Below are 20,392 nucleotides of genomic sequence, written 5' to 3'. Positions count from 1 at the left end.
ACTAGGACATGACAGTTGAAAACACTTGGGTTAGAGAACAGGAGGATTGAGGAGGCAGCCAGATACAACCAACCAAAATAAAACGGTCTAGCTTATGTGCCATGTAACAATGGACATAATTCCATCTGACAACCATCCCCCTGATTGCAACAATAATAATCGCAGCTCAGAGCGAACCAGAGGTTAGCAGGTGCAAGCTCAGCTAAGAGGAAGTGGGAAAGGAAGAGAAGGTGTTGGGGGGAGAGAGTGCCAGGTTTTATAGAATTTCCTGACTTTCTTCTGCTGGGTTGCAGTTTTACAAAGGGGACAGTTTTCTGTCCCTTTTATAGGATGAGAAGTGTTTTTAAGCCAGGCGTCCTCCAACTACGGCCCACAGACCACATGCAGGTGTTTTTGCCCATTTTTTTTTTTACTTCAAAATAAGATATGTACAGTGTGCATAGGAATTGTTCGTAGTTTTTTTTAACCCTTTGCACTTGCTTGCTTTTTTCTCAATTCCTTTATTCTACTCGGGATTTAATTTTTTTGAAATACCCCAAATTTTTCGATGTGCAGCAGTAGAATAAAAAACTGGAGTTTCTTTTCATACAAACTTATTTATTTGGATTTTTTTTTTGTATTTCAAATTATTGATACATTCAAAGAGTAATTTTAATCTCTCTAACCATGTCGAGTCACACTCGATATCCGAGTGCAAAGGATTAAACTATAGTCCGGCTCTCCAGCGGTTTGAGGGACAGTGAATTTGGCACCCTGTTTAAAAAGTTTGAGGACCCCTGGTTAAGCTCCTGGGCAAAATACTGTTAGGTTTTTGTATGTATAGAGAGAAAGATCCAGTCAGCAAGCCCCTTAGATGAATTATTATCTCATTTAAGTATTGTCACGGTTTGTTAAAGTGTGTTAGGCTCATGTTTTCAAATGAGGAAAAGGGAACAACTGGATGAATTGGACTCAAGTCTACACACATCATAAATGGCAGAACCAGATTCCAACCCAGGCAGTCTGACACTGCCATCCCTATTCTGAACAATTGTTATATTGCTTCTCTGTTTGTGAACTTGAGAACACAAAATGTCCCCAGCCAGTGGGGTTTTTACTCAAGTGAAATATCCATTTGTCCTTTGCCTCTGAGGCCTTCAGGGTGTTTAGACCTCCAGGTTTCTCAGAAAAGAGCACCAAGAAAAAAAGAAAAAGGCAGGGTTGTGAATCACGGTCTCACTGGCTGTGAGGGCTCAAGGCCTTTGAGCTAAAATGTGTATAGGAGCTAATTGGTAGCATAGTTTTCTGCAGGTGAGATGGGAGGATGAATTAATCTCAGCCTCCTGCCTGGAAATCCCAGACGCTCGAGTCAGGACCCTGGTACATTCCCAACAACCTTCTTTTAATTAAAGTCCCTGGAGGCTGACCCTAGTCTGCAAATCTGTCTCTGCACTGATAGGCGTAGTGGTCAATCATGTCAAGTGGTGTTTTTTCTTCTCTGGTGTAATCCATCAGTGCAAGCCAGCAGCTATGGATTATTTTCAGATAGAAACACATTTTGTTACCCTTGTCCTGAGGAGCTGGGAGGGGCGAAGAGAGGGCATGAGTTTTTAGCAGGAGTAAAAACCCAACAGGATTTTTGCATGATGTTCCCAATCGGAATATCAGTATGGAAATTGGCTGCTTCAATACATAAGCATCAAACTCCCCAGAATTCAGTATCACTGCCTGCTTAACCTTTTGGCGGTCTCGAAAATTTGATCAGTAAGTTACACCTATTCTTAAGGTATTATTGGTTTCATTCTATAGCAAATGTGTAACCAAGTCAACACTTGCCCTGACTTTACTGACTCCCTTCCCTCAACCTAGTTCTATGAAATCCCTATTCTTACCTAGATTAAGAAAACAAAATGATCTGCTGTTGACAGAGACACCCATTTTTCTATCATTGCCTAATTTCGTGAAAAAATATTAGATAAATGCATGAATTTGAGGGCTTGATTTATGTTTTATAGGTCCCAAGAATGCAAACAGGCCTGAGTGTGCACGTGCACATGTGGTTTGCAATTTGCTTTTCCATTTACTTTGGAAGCATTTGTGAGAAGAGCTAGATAGTTGATAATTATTAATGACTTATTTTTACTTGAGCGAGGTGGTATTATGATTTAACCTTTTTCCCTAGTACTCCTTTTTGGCTAAACTTTGTTCTTTTTTCTTTTCAGGGCTATGAGGGTTCTCTTATAAAGCTCACATCTAAGCAGGTAAGATTCTCAAACTTGCAAATAAAATATTACTTTCTGACTTTCTTCAGAAATGTTACTAGGGCTCAACATTCTTTTCATTCCCATTAGGATTTGGGTTTTTGTGTGTCTTTAAAATTAAGGATGTGATCAGTTGGGAATTAGCACAGGCAAATGACTCATAATTCTGTAGTCTTCAGCTAGAATTTCTGGGACTGTCCCAGAGGATGGCAAACACATTGCACCCAGCATAGGATGTTGAGATCGATTTGTATATTCAGAGGAAATGATGGTTTATTATGCAAATTCACTTTTATTCCCAGTTCTTTTCTGTTTCCTTTTATGAGGTTAAACAGGCACACTTTTACAAATCGATAAGAATATCAGATGGTGAAGAATCACACTGTTTCTCAAACCTCTGAACAGGCAGAGTCCCAAGCCTGTAATGGTGCATAGAAGGTCCAGGATGGAGGTGGTAATCGGTGACTCTAGTAGTTCCTGCAAGCTCATTGGAGATTTTAGCTATAGATTTTTTTTTAGCTATAGCTTTCTTTTCCCCTCCCCTTTTTTTTAAACTGAACACATGACATACTCACCCCTCCAATCACTTTTCATCCTTCTGGTCCATCAGAAATAAGCTATGTTGTAGGTACTTTCAGGGCTGAAAGACACAGAGTCCAGAGAGATTCTGTCCCCTCTCTATTTACTTGGAACTGTGAGTTTTACAAGCCTAACTGAACGCAGGAATTTTTTAGCCTTTTCTTGAGATTTGAGATGGAAAACTGTTCACTGTGTAATTTTGATCATGCAGTGAGAGTACAGGGGTTTTCTCGTTGTGTCATTGTATTCCTTGCACTTACAGTGTCCCCAAAGGTGACTCGGTTCTCTTTCCATTTTAAAAGATGAAGAAACTGAGGTACAGTGAATTCGATGTAGGAAAGTAGAGCCCCTCCGACCCCAGTTTTCCTCTATTATTTCCTTGCTCACTGCTGCTCACCTTCCAGCCACTTCTAGATTATTTTTTTTTTTATTATGATTCTCTAAATCCTCAGCCCTGGGAGAAATACCCTCACTATCCCTTTGATTCATGTTAGAAATTTGGCTAAGCCCACTGTGAGTCATGATTCTTGGGGACCCCTTTTTCTTATTTCTCCGCATTGCCTGTGGTCATTTCCTTACCCTAGCTCTTCAATTTGATGTCACCCTTGACCCAGAAAAATAGACGTGCCTTGATTTTGTTTTTTTCCTTCATATTTCTCTTTCTTTCCCCAGCCCGTAGGCTTTGTCAGTTTTGACAGTCGCTCAGAAGCAGAAGCTGCGAAGAATGCCTTGAATGTGAGTATTGACGATGGAATCATAAGGGGGGTTCCTCCCAAGGTGGTGGGAAATCTCAGACTCTCGTTGGACAGGAAATCGGAGGGAAAGAATATGACCACTCAGTCTAACGAGGAGCTAGCTAGCCATCAGCCTGCTAAAGAGCTTTTTCCAAGAATTGTGTGATCAGATGTGCAAATGACTAAATAACATTTTGCTGCTTGGATAGCTTTTACTGAAATACTCAAAATATCTGACAATGAGAGTCTTGTTTTAATTCAGCGCCGTCAGCTCTCGTGGTAGTACCCAGCAGTTCTTGCTTTCTCCAGGGCAGATGATCAAGAGGTTACAGCTTGGCCATCATGGTACAATGAAAGGCTAAGCCAAGAATAGATTGAAATCTTGGCTTCTCTTATCTCATGAAATTTTCATTTTAGGTGTGTAGCTTTTTTTTTTCCTAAACAAATCTATGCTGGTTGATTAAAATTTGCATGTAAGGCTTTCCCAAAAGACATTCTGCATTTTAATCTGCTGTGTTATAGTCCATTGTAATTTTTTTTTCGTGCATGATTTTGGTAAATATGTCTCCCCTTTAGTCTGTTGAAAAACAAAATGACCTAAGCAAACTTAAGCCTAAGGGAGGGTGGGAGGCAGCAGAATTTAGTTCCAGATGCTGAGGGCTGATCCTCAGACAAGGAGTCTGCATGAAGTCTGGTTCCATCGTGCTCCAGGCGGTTGGCCGAGGGGGCTGTAAATAAGTGTTGATTAAAGTGGCTCAGAGTGTTTTCCAGGGGGACGTCTAAAAGGGCAAGTGGCCACTTGACTGATGGCCTACACAATGGTACTCACACAGCCCTCTGGGAACTTACTGCTAGCCCTTCTGCCTGAAGTTGCCTCTTCCTGGTGTTTTCTCTGAGCAGAGCATGTGAAGAGTGCTGTGCGAGACTTTTGCAGAGACCTCACATTCCGAGCACTTGGAGGCCCAAGGGAAAGCCTTTATATGAGTCTGTCTACTTGGTATAAGGGAGTCACTGTGACACAACCTTGAAGAAACAGGTTGATTGTTGTTTTTTCACGCAAAGCACATAGTAGGAGCGTCTTAGGATCCCACGAATTCAAAAGAGTCCAGAATTTTTCTGGATTTGGATTTGGACAGAATAACTGCTCGGCTCTGTTCCTCTCCTATTATAGAACTTCATGTAAAGCAATTTATTGAGCACCAGTGGTATACACTGAAGCACAGTGTATGTAATTGAGTGTTTCGATATAAAAAGTTGTTTTAGGCTTTTTGTAGTATACAGATAAAACCAACTTGTAAACTAACCAAATTGTAAACTTAAAAATCCATACACACAAAGAATATATCCACAAATTCTATTCACATGTTATTTTCTTTTAATCAGATGGGCATCTTTCTAAATAAAATATTAGAAAAATATTAGTGAAAATAGTCTGGGTCCTTTAAAAAGGTATGTTAGATGAAGTTTTCGCCATGTTCTTTTCATTGTTCTTTAAAGGAAGTAGCAGCCATGGAATCTCGTTCACAGAATGGGCTCTCCCTGCCTTACTTCATATCTGCTGTGTGTACAGAGATGACTGACTCACTGTCTGAAGAACAATAGGCTTTTATAGTGACCTTTGTCATCTGACCCGGCAATGTTCCCTTAGGCTCTGGCTTGATTTTTTTTTTTTTTTTTTTAAGATAACTGAAGTTGATTTTTTTTAAATGTTTCAATGGTAATAGTCAAGCTGTGTTTGCTTGCCGTGCTACATAGAGTGCAGCCAACATAATTTCAGTTTTTCTTGGTTGTTGAAGAGTTAGCATTACTAATAGCAGGTGTGGATCCTACTATAATGTAGTCATAGGGGTGTTCAGGCTTGGTCGCCCTCATGCTAACTGGCCTCCCATCGCTGTGTTTTCTGGTCTTGAGATCTCGTTTTAGGTTATTCTTCTCCTTACGTTCAGCTCTCTCTTCTTTTCACTGGCAGCTAGCCTTCCTTAAGTAATATCCTCTTCCCTAACCATTTTTATTTTTTGAGACAGTCTTGCTTTGTTGCCCAGGCTAGAGTGAGTGCCGTGGCGTCAGCCCAGCTCACAGCAACCTCAAACTCCGGGGCTCAAGCGATCCTCCTGCCTCGGCCTCCCGAGGAGCTGGGACTACAGGCATGCGCAGCTAATTTTTTTTCTATATATATATTAGTTGGTCAATTAATTTCTATTTATAGTAGAGATGGGGTCTCACTCTTGCTCAGGCTGGTTTCGAACTCCTGACCTCGAGCAATCCGCCCGCCTCAGCCTCACCCTCCCAGAGTGCTAGGATTATATGCATGAGCCACCGTACCTGGCCTCCCCTAATCATTAATACTGTTTGCTACTCATGCATTAATAACTTGAGGACAACCTCCCCTAATCATTAATACTGTTTGCTATTCATGCATTAATAACTTGGGGACAACCCCAAATAAAACAGATCGAGTTCTGTTCTGTGGCCCTAAGAGGAACCCTGTGTTTTCCAATGGAGTAATGAACCTGCGCTTTCTTCTGCTCATGGGCTCACTTGGGGGAGTATAGGGTTATTTACTGAGCTCCTGGGTGATCTCTTGAAATTTTCAACTTTTATACATAAAGTATTACAGATATCCTAGAAATCTCTCAATGTTATGTTAGAGACCTAGAGAGGATGGGTGATTCGGTCAGCAAGTGTAGGTTTAGAGCTTGCAACTAAAAGTAGGCTTCCTGCATCTCAACCTTGTCCGTTTAATGCGACACGTTTGCTTTGTACATGAAATGTTGCTGTGTTTTTCCTGGTGGCAAGGAATTGCCACCAGGAAGACTAGACGATTTAGTTCGCCTTGTCCAGGACAGATGGCCACGTTAAAGTTCGGTGTGTGACCAGGGAGCAGAGAAAGGTAAGGGACTTAATCATAAATGTGCCCATTTAAGGTAATGTACTTAATCGTAAAGGTAGCGGTTATCTTCTCTCTCTTTTTTTTTTTTATTATTTTATTTATTTATTTTTTTTTTTAGGGAGGGAGGAAGGGAGGCTATCTTCTCTCTTGATGTAACATCTGAGGTTCTTTTCAGGGTCATCTTTTCTAATTGATGAGTTAAAAACATAGGAGGGGCTCATGGCTATTACAAAACTTTCTCCTCTCGTGTCCTCTGTCCAGGCTTCCCTTAAAAGTTTCTGCTCACATTCCTTTAGGGGAGAGTTCAATGTTGTAATGTTTTGTTTTATTCCACTATTGAGAAACTTAAGCCTCAGTCCAGTAAGTTTCAGTGTTTTGAACCATTTCTCCATGTTTGGAGCTTCTCTTCTTGTTATTATTTCAGTGTCTTGGTTGCCTGTCTGGTTTACTAATTAGTATTAATAATTAGTCTTTTCCCAAAATGATTTTTTAAAGCCCCTTATTTTCTTCCATTTTTGGACTGTGCTTCAGTTCGATGATTTTTATGGAAAAACATGCTCAGATCGAATTAAGTTGTAACACTGAACTTGTAGCAAAGGGATTACTCAAACCTCCTAAAGTACATAACAGTAAGTTTTGTTTTTATAGCAAAAACTCCCAAATTAGGCAAAGAATAGCCCAAACCCAGATTTCCCTTTAGGTTTTTCTAAGACCGCATTAATCGAGATGATTAGAAACCTCATCTATTCTTTAACCTGACAGCAAAATATCTGACCTGTTTTTCACCTTTTGCACACATTTGTTAATTTCTGTCCTGGCAGTTCTTTAATGTCTGTTCTTCTGGAAGTAGGCACTGAAAATCCAAAGTATTGCATTACTTTTAGTGTTTGTTTATAATTTTGGAAGCTAAATCACATCCAGCAATATTGAGAGTTAACTTGGTTTAGGAAAAATCCTGATTTGTGAAAACTTTAAAAAGAAACACAGGTCTGAGGGTAAAGATTCTGAGTAGATGTGGGAATAAACTATCTCTGGCTATTTCTAGTAACAGTGAGAACCTCAAAATTGCCTTTGTCGTCCAGAGGAAATCTTGTTTCAATAAATAAGAATGATTTGTGTTAACTTTCAGATGAACAGGCTTATGCATGATTCCTGATTATTAATAATTTCATAACAGTCATTGTCTTACTGGTATTTAGAAATTGGTCATCTAAAGTACTTTAAATGGTTGTAGACTCTTCAGTCTACATGCCATTTGTTTGATATCCTTCCTCTTGTAATTTTGTTATGAGTTGTTATTGGACTTCATTTTATCTTAGACTCTTTTATAATTTATTATGTGAGAACTAGAGAAGTCTGATACACTCAAACTATGTGTACATTACATCAAATTGCCTTCACAGCTAAACATCGCTTAAGCTGGTGCAGTAATTGGCTTTACTCTCCAAACTCTGCTCGAATTAATCTAATTGATCTCTAATTATCAGTGTACCCTGAAGTTCTGTGGTTTTTTTTTTTAATAGCTTTTCTGAGATATAATTCACATACCATACGATTCTCCTGTTTAAAGTGTATTAGTGCAGTATTTTACATTATTTTTGTAAGTTACGATAAAATATATTCTAGAATTTGCCATTTAAGTGAATTTAATTGTACAGTTCAGTGGCATTAGTTACTTTCACTGTTTTGTGCAATCATCATCACTATCTAGTTCTAAAACTTTTTCATCAACCCAAGCAGAAACTCTGTAACCGTTAAGAAATACGCTCACATTCTTCCTTGCTTGGTCCCTGGTAGTCTCTTATCTACTGTCTGTCTCTATGCATTTGCCTATACAAATATTAGAATATTTGTCCTTTTGTTTCTGGCTTTCTTAGCATGTTTCTGAGGTTCATCCATATTGTGGCATTATCTGAAAGTAATACCGTTTTATGGCTGAATAAAATATTGTATGGGTATATACAGTTTATTCATCTCTCAATGGAAACTTGATATGTGTATTGTTTCTACCCTTTGGCTATTGTGAATAATGCTGCTGTCAATATTGGCATATAAATGTCTGTTTAAGTCCCTGTTTTCAGTTCCTTTAGGTATATACCTGGGAGTGAAATTTCTGGACCAGATAATAATGACATGTTTAGCTTTTTGTTTAGTTTCTAATTGCCAAATTGTTTTCCATAGTGGTTGGTTCCATTTTACATTCCCACCAATAGTGTATGAAGCTTCTAATTTCTCCATATCCCCTCGTCAATGCTTATTTCTTGCTTTTATTAGGTCATTAAATATGAAATGTCCGATTTCAAATCAAGAAGTTTAGCTTATTATATTTCAAACAAGAATCAGTACAGTTAATCTAAGTATGCATCTAAACTATGGACAAAGTTCTGCCATCTCAATGGTAGCTTGTTTATGCCAACAGCTGAGAAGCCTTGGAGAGTGAGTGGTGATGAACTTGCAAAAAGGTGTTTTTCCACAGCTGAATCGAGAACTGAATTAATTTTCCTTGCAAGAAGTGGTCCAAAGCCTGGGAGAGGTGGTAGTCAGTTGGTGCGAGGTCTGGTGACTATGGTGGATGACGGAGAGTTTCCAAGTCCAGCCTCTGTAGTTTGAGCAGCGTTGTTCGTGTGATATGTGGTCAAGTGTTGTCTTGCAAGAGGATCGGCTTGTCTCTGTTCACCAGTCTTGGCTGCTGCATCACGAGCATCCTCATCCTTTAATTCAAATTGGTTGCTGCAGACATCTGCTGTAATCGATTGACCAGATTTCATGAAACTGTAGTAGATGATACCAGTGCTGGACCACCCAACAGACAGCGTTAGCTTTTTTATTTATCTTTCGTAGACCTGGATCGGTATCAAACCATTAGCTTTTTTTGATGAATGTTTGGTTTGGGGCTGCATTTCAGCACTTCATCTTCATCCTACCATTGTGGCAGATGCTTTCGAGTGTCAAAAAGAATCCACTTTGACACCTGCACTCGATACCAGCACAATTTATAGCAGCACGATTCACAATTGCAAAGATGTGGAAACAACCCAAGTGCCCATCAATACGTGAGTGGATTAATAAAATGTGGTGTATGTATACCATGGAGTACTATTCAGCTGTAAGAAGCAATGGTGATACAGCACCTCTTGTATTTTCCTGGATTGAGCTGGAACCCATTCTATTAAGTGAAGTATCCCAAGAACGGAAAAATAAGCACCACATGTACTCACCAGCAAATTGGTATTAACTGATCAACACCTAAGTGGACATACAGGAACACATACGTAATGAGTGCAATGGCCACCAGCCGGGGGATGGACATGCTTGAAGCTCTGACTTGAGGGGAGAGTGGGAGCAAGGGCAATATACGTAACCTTAACATTGGTACTCCCATAATATGCTGAAAAAAATAAATTTTTCATCGCACATTACAGTACAGTATGGAAATGGTCCGCCTTTTTCAGACAGCAAAGAAAGGCAACCTTTAAGGTGATCTTTCTTCTGATGCTTGTTTAATTCACATGAATACCGATCTACCCAGCTTCTTTACCTTGCCGATTTGTTCCAAATGGTTCAGTATTGTTGGATTAGTAACATCAAACCTTGTTACTAATTCACCCATTATCCACCTTTGTCTCAGCTCACTCACGTGGCTCATTTTGAACATGAGAATCACCAGAATGGAACTTCTCAAACCATGGCCGTACTATGCATTCGTAAAACCACATCCTTCCCAAACATGTCGTTGATATTCTGAGCTGTCTGTGCTGCGTTAGTTCCGAGACAGAACTCATATTCAAAAATAACGCAAATTTTTGACATATCCATGGTTTCACAAAATTTATTCAAAAAAACAACAACAAAAAACATATAATCATCAGCCAAAATATGCACTTAAAAAAATGAGGATGTACCTTCACAATTAAAAAAAAAACAGGCTGGGTGCTGTGGCTCACGCCTGTAACCCTAGCACTTTGGGAGGCTGAGGCAGGCGGATTGCTCAAGGTCAGGAGTTCGAAACCAGCCTGTGCGAGACCCCGTCTCTACCAAAAATAGAAAGAAATTAATTGACCAACTAAAATATATATATATAAAAAATTAGCCGGGCATGGTGGCGCATGCCTGTAGTCCCAGCTACTCGGGAGGCTGAGGCAGGAGGATCGCTTGAGCCCAGGAGTTTGAGGTTGCTGTGAGCTAGGCTGACGCCATGGCACTCACTCTAGCCTGGGCAACAAAGTGAGACTCTGTCTCAAAAAAAAAAAAAAATTAAAAAAAACAACAACAACAACACACCAAGAAGTATCAAAGTGAAATAAATATCAGAGATATCAGCTGTGAAACTTAGTGCTTAAGGAAACGGGACATTCCATACTTCATAACCTTACAGAATTACAGTGATCTTAGTAGGTACGAAGTCATCATTGAGTTCTTCCTAAGTGCTTATTGACTGATTGTAACAGATTTAGGAGTCTTATGTGATTTAAAATGTTTCTTTTAACAGGGATTAATAACATTTCTTTTCTATGGTGGCAGTTCTAGTAAATGGAACTGTGTTACCCTTAAACAGTTTGTTTTACCTATCAATATATAAAAGAAGGGGAAAAAACTCAATCCTTGTGTGATTCATTTCCTAAGATAAAACATGAAGGAAAGGTATTTTCTCAAGGTCTAAATAGATTTTGGAATAAAGAAATGAAAAGTAGTTTTGTTTGAAGAGGGAAAAGGTAGCTATCACTCAGACTTCCAATGTAAAGGACCCTTAATAAATGGAAAGAGACAGGGTGGAGTGTCCCAAGCCTGTAATCCTAGCACTCTAGGAGGCTGAGGCAGGAGGATTTGGGTGAGCCCAGGAGTTAGAGACCAGCCTGAGCAATAATGAAGCCCTGTCTCTACTTAAAAAAAGAAAAAAAAATTAGCCAGGCATGGTGGCGCATGCCTGTAGTCCCAGCTCCTTGGGAGGCTGAGGCAGGAGGATCGCTTCAGCTCAGAAGTTTGAGGTTTCAGGGAGCTACGATAATGTCCCTGCACTCAACCTGGGCAACAGAGCAAGACTTTGTCTCAGAAAAATAATAATAAATGGAAAAATTAAGATGAACTGAAAATGTATATGGTATCAAATTATTTCTTGACTATTGAAGAAGTTTATTGACTTAATAGTATTTGTTGTCAAGAGAGAATATTTCGAAAAATTTTTAATAATTTGTAAGAAAACATGTTTAAAAAATACTTGATACCGGCCGAGCGTTATGGCGCCTGTAATCCTAGCACTGGGAGGCCAGGCAGGCGGATCGCATGAGCTCAGGAGTTCGAGACCAGCCTGAGCAAGAGCGAGACCCTGTCTCTACTAAAAATAGAGAGAATTAATTGGCCAACCATAAAAATATATAGAAAAAAGTAACTGGGCTTGGTGGCACATGCCTGTAGTCCCAGCTACTTGGGAGGCTGAGGCAGGAGGGTCACTTGAGCCCAGGAGTCTGAGGTTGCTGTTAACTAGGCTGATGCCCCTGCACTCTACCTGGGCGACAGAGTGAGACTCTGTCTCAAAAAAACAAACAAAAAAACCCAAAAACTTGATATCAAGTGTCATATGTTGAAAAAAAAAAAAAAACTGATATAGTCAGGAAAACTTATCTATAAAATTCCTGGCATTCAAGTAAACACCACAGTTATTTATATCACAGTGATTCCAACTTTGTACATAATTATATAACTTGAGCTTTTCAGCTACTAAATTTCTTAACAGGTATAATTAATTTATTAGTCCTTATATTATGTTTCTCATGTGTCAAATGGGGTGGGGTGGGGGTATTGTTCACTTCCAAAATTTTGTAGGGCAATCACCAAGCAAAAACATTTGCAGAAGCTCTGTATGTAAATCTATACTGCTGTAAATATACTTTCTTGGCCAAAAGATGTACCCGTAAAATACTGGTGCAAACTCTTGAGTACAGAGGGATACAAAGGGAATGGAGACAGGCATTGGCCACAGAAAGACATTTTGGCTTTGGTTAGACAGATGCCTGGAATACAGTTTCTGTTTCCTGTATGTCAGGTTTTCCTGATAGCTTGTGCAAGTTAGGACTTTTGATCTTAATATTTATACAGCTTGTGAGTTAGGTGAATTATTTCCATGAAACAGAACTTTTCACAAATAGAAGCATCTAGATGGCCTATCTTGGTGCCCCTCGGCCCCACCCCCACTAGGCACCATGTCAGTGTGTTTCTTATCAGTTTTAAATTTTTCTCCCTATGTTGTTTTTTTTGTTTTGTTGTTTTTTTTTAGGCTATTGCTCAAAGTGGTTGAAGAAGCCCAATTAGTAAGATCCTAGCTGGGACTTTTGGATGGGAAACACACAGGACTGCCAGATGAGCTCATGATCCTGATCTAGTGTTTATCTGTTAAATCTGTTTATCATCGCTTGCTCTTGACTTGGAGAGATTTAAGGCAGCCATCGAACCTCACTGGGTTGGTGACTTGGCTTATGTCAGTTTAGAGCCACCATGATGGCTGGGCCCTTCTCTCTTTTTCAACTCTGTTCCTGTTCTTAGAGGTTGACAAACAGCTTAATCCAGCTAGGCGCCCTCCCGCCCCCCAAAGTTTGCAGTAAGCTCACCATGGAAGACATACCACCAAAAGTGACTCATAACCCAAGAATGATTTTTTAAAAAGGCAAACGGCTCAGTTTGGTGCTCTGCTCTCTTTATGTTGGCCCTGCGGTTTTCGGTTATTAGCAGACATTCCCAGAATGGGTACAGCACATAAAATAAAACTTGTTCTGAAAAATCAAATCAGGATGCATTTTATTTAGTTTTGCAGAATCCAATAGGCTGGTCCCAGTGGAGTGGTGTTTACAACTATAAATGATCACAATCAGTTACAGATTCCTTTGTTCCTTCTCCATTCCCACTGTTTCATTTGACCAGCTTTAAAAAATAAAATTTTTTTTGTTAAATTCCCCATTAGTATTTGCCTGAAGAAAAGTGAGGTATTTGAATTAACTATTAATAATGGTTTGCATAGGAAACTGGATAATACAACACTAATAGAAGAAATCCTAAGGAAGTTGGATGGATGAAAAGTAGCTAGAAATGTTAGCCATAAATCCCTTCCCTGGGGAGACAGGGAGGAAAAACCACAGGTTCCTACACATCAACCAGGATATATTCCAATGACCAGGATATTTGGAAATCTCAAGTTTGCATAGCTCTCGATAAAACTGTTAATCAGATAATTACAGGGCTATGTGAAACAGCGCTCAGAATTTTCATTATGGCCTCTTTTTATGATCTATTTATTTAAACTTCTATCATTTTTTAAATGATCTCATTTGGATCTCGTCCTTTCTCCTCCGTGGTTCCTCAGGTATTTCAGAAAATGCCGAGAATCAAATTTGCCACTTTTGTAAATGTAAGTAGAAAATATAGTTAGTGTTTGTGGAACATTGAAGTACAAAGAGTGAGTTATTTTACTGCCTAGGACTTCTTTTTTTTTTTTCTTTTTCTTTTTTTTTCTTTTTTATTTTTTGCTCATAACAGACCTGGAGATGCCTAGGACTTCTTTTGATTCTAAAATGCTAAGCCAGTTTTGGAACCCAAAAGTCTCCCATGTTACTGATTGTTCTGCAGAGTACCATGTTTGGGCACCTTAAAATCAGTGTCTGTGTTTTCTTTTTACTTTTTAGTGAATGATCACACCATCACAATGACTAAAAGCTACAGAGCTCCCTTTTATCCACTGGCTTAATGGTTATAATAATCTATAAGGAATTGAACTTTAGGTACACAAAGCTGAAACCCTTGGTCTTGCCCTGTAATTGGAATGCAGTAGAACATCTTGAAACCTTGAAGAGTGGGATTGGACTTAACCTTCGCAAAGTGATATGGGGATGTTTCCTTGGGACTTATTATTATTATTATTATTATTAGGCAGGGTCTTACTCTGCCTTGGCTAGAGTGCAGTGGTGTCATTATAACTCAACCTCAAATTACTGGACCCAAGCAATCCTCCTGCCCTAGCCTCCCATGTAACTGGGACTATAGGCAAATGCTACCATGCCCAGCTAATTTTTCCATTTTTATTACGATGGGGTCCCACTCTTGCTCAGGGCGGTCTGACAACTCCCGAGCTCAAGCCATCCTTCTGCCTCAGCCTCTCAGAGTGCTAGGATTACAGGCATGAGCCACTGTGCTGGGCAAATTGTGCATGTCCTTCTCCATTTCAAATTCCAGTTGAGTCTCTATTTCAAACAAAGAGCCCCATATCCATTCGTTATATATAACCTGTTTTATCTAACAGCCAGTGAGATCCCTGACTTTGAGTTTATCGTATAGACAAGCCTTTTTGCAGAATGGGAGAAATTCTGTCTCAGCCAAGTTGGATCGCTAGTAGGTGGTCTTGTCAGGGGTGCATTAGAGCGGAGGAAGAGCGCTGATTTAATGTCCCTCGGAGGTGAGATGGGTTTTGCTCCACTTTGTTTTGGCTTTCTGTGCAGCACAGGAAGTACTTTACAGTGAACTTCCGAAGTTTGGACTTGACTGTTTACATTCTTTTCAACTAACTCGTGCCTAAGCTCCAAATTCTTGGTTGGAAGGAGCTTGCAAGCCATTTGATGGTCTGTGTTAGAGGTTTTCAAAAAATAGGTTTAAGGAGGAAATTTAACCCTCTTTTTAAACAAAATAATTTGTGTGTGTGTGTGTTTTTTCTTTTTTTTTTGGAGACAGAGTTTTGCTCTGTCACCCTGGCTAGAGTGTAGTGGCATCATGATAGCTCACTGCAACCTCAAACTCCTGGGCTCAAGCAATCCTCCTGCCTCAGCCTCCTGAATAGTTGGGGCTACAGGCATGCACCATGATGTCCAACTAATTTTTTCTATTTTTAGTAGACTCGGGGTCTTATTCTTGCTCAGGCTGGTCTTGAACTCCTGAACTCAAGCAGTCCTCCTGCCTAGGCCTCCTAGAGTGCTACGATTGCAGGCATGAGCCACCATGCCCAGCCAACCCTCTTTCCTTATGTCTACATTTTTACTAAATTCATCAAAGATTCTCCCCCCACCATGGATTAATTTATCTGTCGTAGTATTAGTAAGTGACAACTCATAAATAATTTATCGGTATAGATGGCATTCCTTTCTATTGTCAGTCAGTAGAGGATATAATGCTATTGAGTTTAAGAAATATTTTTATTTTTAAAATATAATACACGTTTTTCTTTCTAAAGAATTTTCATTATCTGGTTGTGCAGCTTGCAAATCAATAACTACATCAAGACTGTGATATCTGTGTTGGGAAAAAAGAAAATCACTAACTAGAATGTACATTTCTCCTTCTTTTTGGTATCTAACTTCATTAACATTACCTAAACTGGGTTGTTACATATACAGTGAGAGTCTTCACTGGTTCTTGCTGGGGTTGGGGGTGGGGGTCATGGCTGGAAAAACTAGAGAGCAGAAACAGGGCTATAAAAATATACTCGGAGGCCTGTCGTGGTCTATGTCTGATCTTTAAATGGAAGTCCTTTCAGATGGTTTCGGAAAGTTTAGGCAACTGTCTTTTTTCAGTCGTAGAGTTTGTTTATGTCAGCCCCGTTTTTCCCTCCTCCCTCCACCTCTTTTTTTCTTCTACACCAGCCACTAATAAAAGCTCAAAGTAAACTTTGCAGAATGATCCTTAAAGCATGCACAGAAAGTTAAGACGGGTCCTCAAATGACCTAACAAGCACTTTTAAGGTGAAGCTAAAAGAAGAGCATGTTAAATGCATTCTCTTCGCCTGCCTACCTCACAAGTAGGACTTACTCTCCATATGCTTTTCTGCATAAACACAGACACGCTTGGTTTTTATAATTCTGGGACTCTTTATGTTACAGAGTGTTAATCATTCAAAGTTTACTGCGAGTTCACGTCCACTGTCTTATCTTGCCTGGTATGTGCATAATATGTGTTGGATACAGAGGCAGGTTTATCTCCTTTTTGATAATTAGAAGATTCATGTGTGATTATGTATAACTATTCTTTCCCTTAAAAAGCTGACAGCATCCTTGGAACACTAGTCTTGACATTAGTAACCCTTTTAATTAAAAAAAAACAACAACCTTTTATTTTTAAAGGACTTTATGGTCATGTACTAATAGGAGATGAAATTAGCAACTGTCTGAAAACTCATCCCTTCCCAATTTAATCATGGGTTTTGTACTTAGGCTGTGCATACATGTGGCCTTTTTGAATCAAAGTGATGCTCTCATTTTGCTATCACTAGGAAAAGAGATTTAAGTTATTTTTAAGTTGTTATTGAGCAGGCATCCTCAAACTACGGCCCACGGGCCACATGCAGGTGTTTTTGCCTGTTTTTTTTTGTTTTTTTTTTTTTGCTTCAAAATAAGATATGTGCAGTGTGCATAGGAATTTGTTCATAGTTTTTTTTTTTTAACTATAGTCTGGCCCTCCAACAGTCTGAAGGGACAGTGAACTGGCCCCTTGTTTAAAAAGTTTGAGGACTCCTGTTATTGAGAATGGATTTGCATGTAAACATCTTTGCTTTTTCATCAGATGTGTTATGTCACCAATGGTGTATATTTTCTAGACTGGCCTAGTTTAGTAATATGGACTATGAATGGGGTTGTGATTTCTTTTGTTTTGTTTTGTCTTGTTTTGTTTTCCCTTGGTGTCAAACTCACTGATTTAAGCCCCTGATCTGAGCTTTACAGAGATGAACCATATAAGCTAGAAATCATTTACATGGTCACATCGACAAAGTATGGTTTCTACCCTACCTTTGTTTAGGCTATCACTAATCTCTGAAAAATTTTTTTCCTGACCCCTAGACTACCAGAGATAATCTCTGAAATTTTTGAGCTGACACCAGAAAGCTTTGGTCAACCATGCTTGGTTGACACAGATCTTCTTTGCTGAGGTCCCAAGGATGTGAAGTTGGTCATAAACTTTCTCAGGTTTCTCTGGTGTCCAGTAGAGTGACAGGCATTGGACTGGAATGTCTCAGGCCGATGTTAAGCAGATGAGGACCGTTAAAAGTTTGTTTGTGGGTTTGCCCTCAATCACAAGATCTCTCAAGAGTCGAAAACTTAACTAAATTGAAAACTATTGCCTAGGAGCTACTACTTCCTTTTAAGCTTTCACGTTGAGTACTGTTTGAGTGCCTTAGCCAGGGGTAAACGCATTCATGCAAAGGGGAAGGAGGGGACGCTTGTGGCCGTGTTCATTGTCCCATAATGAGTCCCCAGAAGAGGTAGTAAGAAGCTTATAATGAAAGGAAGGGCCTGGTGGCAGCACCAGCCACATTTACTATCTGTGTTAAGGATTCCTGAGAGATGCCTTTGTCTCTACCACAGCCGTTGACCCCTCTTTTCAGTGTAAAAATGTGAACGTCAGGATTCCTGAGCAAAAGAGTACCATCTGCACTCTGGCCTGTGTTTCTTCCCATGTAATATTATCTATTTCAAAGTGTCACTGTAAAATACTGCTCTAATGGGTAGCTGACCATGTTTGGCTTGGAGACAACCCCTTCCTATCATTGTGAGGGCCCAGGCCTTTCAATCATCCTTCTCGGGGTAGTCTGAGAACATAGTAGCAAAAGATCAAACAATTACGCCCTCTCGGCCCTTTGGAACATAAACTCTGCTTGACTGTGATTCCGTTGACATGTTAAAGATTGAGTTTATAGCTCCTTCAAAGGCCCTGTCATGATTTTATAGTCATCCTATACAAAGCAGATTCTCCTAGGGCACGGTTATGTACACAGGGGTGGCTGGCTAACACACAAAAAAAGTGAGTGTATATTAGTGGAAAGGAAATTAATTTAGCTGGGGTGGATGGTCAAGGCAGATGGAGGTCCAGATGTTTGTCTGCCTTGCTCTCCTGCAAGTTTTCTGCAGTTACCAGCAAGGCTCCCAAAAGCTACTCAGACTGTGTGAACCAGCAGAAATGGGGCGAGAGGAGCAAGACACATCAGCTCCCTGGAAGGGGTATGAAAACATACAGTATGAAAGACAAATTCTCTGAAACGGCACAGTATGAGTTTGGACAGCAGCTCAGGTATCCTGCTGCTTCCTCCCAGTTGGGGGAATCTCAGAGCTGAGTGTGAATCTCATCCTTCTCTTTCACAAAGTGATATAGAAGCACCTCTCCAAAAAGGCCAGAGGAAGAGAAGCTGGATAGCTGGTGTAAGCACTGTGCCATAGGGCCTGGTGCTTATCATATGGCCGGGCAGTAACCTAAACATAAGAACTCGTTTAATCTTTACAATCAGCCCTGCAATGCATATATGGATGTTACCCATTCCCACTTTATAGCTAAGGAAACTGAGGCATAGAGTAAGCAACCATGTCCAAGGTCAACAGTGGAGTAGTATTTGACTCTAAAAATCCATACACCTTACTTGTTGAGGAGCTTCCTCAAAAATGGTTGTGACCTTGAGTTAGGATGTCTCTTTTTTTTAATTATCACTATAATTAACTACAGCTGGTTGTACTTTTCGAGCACTAGTTTTCTTGCTACGTCTGTAAATAAGTGGAAGGAGGATTGGCCATCCAAGACCACCTTCTTTCAGGTGCTTTTCTAGTCTTTTTAAGTTCGGGGAGCAGAAATGAGGTTTTCCCATTTTGTCAGGGCGGATACATCATTACCCTCCATTAGTTTGTAGGTTTTATCATAGGAGTTAGGCTTAGTGTTGGAAGGATCTGAGTTGGAATACCACAGTCCACCTATAGGAATAAAAGTGAAACCAACAATACATTCATTGCATTGTAGGAAGTGGCCTAGTCACTAGGAAATACTATTAAAATCCTTTTATTCCAAGGCCTAGGAGGGTTAATGAGGAATGAGATCAGGCTTCCCCATCATGGCCAAGATGATTCGGATATCACACCTGGCTTGTTACAGATACTGTCTGAAGAGAAATTACATAGTCTTGAAATCAAGGATGAACCTGTGAAAACATTCTAAACTAGATCTCACTGAAACCTTCAAAGCAGGATAAGATTTTGTTGTGTTTTCCGGAACTTCTGGTTCAAAAATAAAATATTTTTTGCATTTCAAGATTTCAAAAACAAGAAAAAGGGTGTACAAAATAACCAGTAAACTAATGCTTCCTGGAAGACTGTTAAATTAGGCAGTGGAGGAAGGGGCAAGGAATTGTACTTGAACTCATAGCCTAATGTTAGAATGGCTCTGTGTGGCCTCATAAAACAGCCCTTAGAAGGGTCTTTTTCTTAAAGTGTATTATAACTATTTTACCAATGGAAAGGGACATGTACTTTCAAATGACTCTGATTTAAATAAAGAAGACGATGAGTATTGTTGACTGCCACCTTAGAAAAAAAATATATTTTCCTTGGGGCCACAGCGTTTTAGTACCAAAAATAGAATAAAAACTTCAAAAGCAAAACTATCCTTTCTGATTTCTAATTTAATGAAAAATTTGTTATTTTTGGATTGTTTGCTGTGGGTGGGTTACATGCAACTTGAAAAATCGTTCTGACAGCTCCCCAAGTGAAGAGATGTGAGTTACAATATGCTTCACAGGGCCCCAAGCCCAAAAGGAGCGTGAGTTAAATACAACTCACGTGGCAGTCAATGTGTTAAATCACACTGTGCTAAGGTAAAGCGAGGGCAAGCACTGGGAGGTTAGCTGGATTAAGAAAAAGAACAAGGCGTAATTGGTCTGATACCGTCTCAATGGGCAGTGACCCAGCAGCACAGGCTGTCGTATTAACAGTCCCGGTGTTTCTGCGAGCAAATGCCCTTATTTAGGAAAAGTATGAAATACGGTTTACATCTGATGGATTCTTTCCCTCCCTTGTGCATTCTCTGTTGGAATCCACATCTACCTAAGTTTCAGCACAATGGAAACTGAACAACCACCTCTATTATTATCTGAAAACAATGTGGTCTTTGTAAAATAAAGAACCTCACGTAACTGTAATGTGCTCTTACATGCTCACCCAATCGAG

General features: G+C 39.7%; 1 protein-coding gene across 2 annotated transcripts in view; it reads left to right on the top strand.

Moving 5' to 3' along the window:
* RBPMS (RNA binding protein, mRNA processing factor) overlaps positions 1-20,392 on the top strand; it is a 181,907-nt gene that overhangs the window by 79,464 nt on the left and 82,051 nt on the right. For both annotated transcript variants that reach the window (XR_012914675.1, XM_012784141.3), the window contains exons 3-4: positions 2,202-2,240; positions 3,492-3,554. Coding sequence is in view for 1 of the 2 variants with exons in the window: in XM_012784141.3 (XP_012639595.1) it covers positions 2,202-2,240; positions 3,492-3,554 (102 nt within the window). In the remaining variant the exon portion in view is untranslated. The remainder of the gene's footprint in view (positions 1-2,201; positions 2,241-3,491; positions 3,555-20,392) is intronic.

Source organism: Microcebus murinus, chromosome 24 (genome assembly GCF_040939455.1).
Source record: "Microcebus murinus isolate Inina chromosome 24, M.murinus_Inina_mat1.0, whole genome shotgun sequence".
Classification (NCBI taxonomy): Eukaryota; Metazoa; Chordata; class Mammalia; order Primates; family Cheirogaleidae; genus Microcebus; species Microcebus murinus.
Note: the sequence above shows the minus strand (reverse complement) of the source record. Positions and strands in the feature narration are given on the sequence as shown.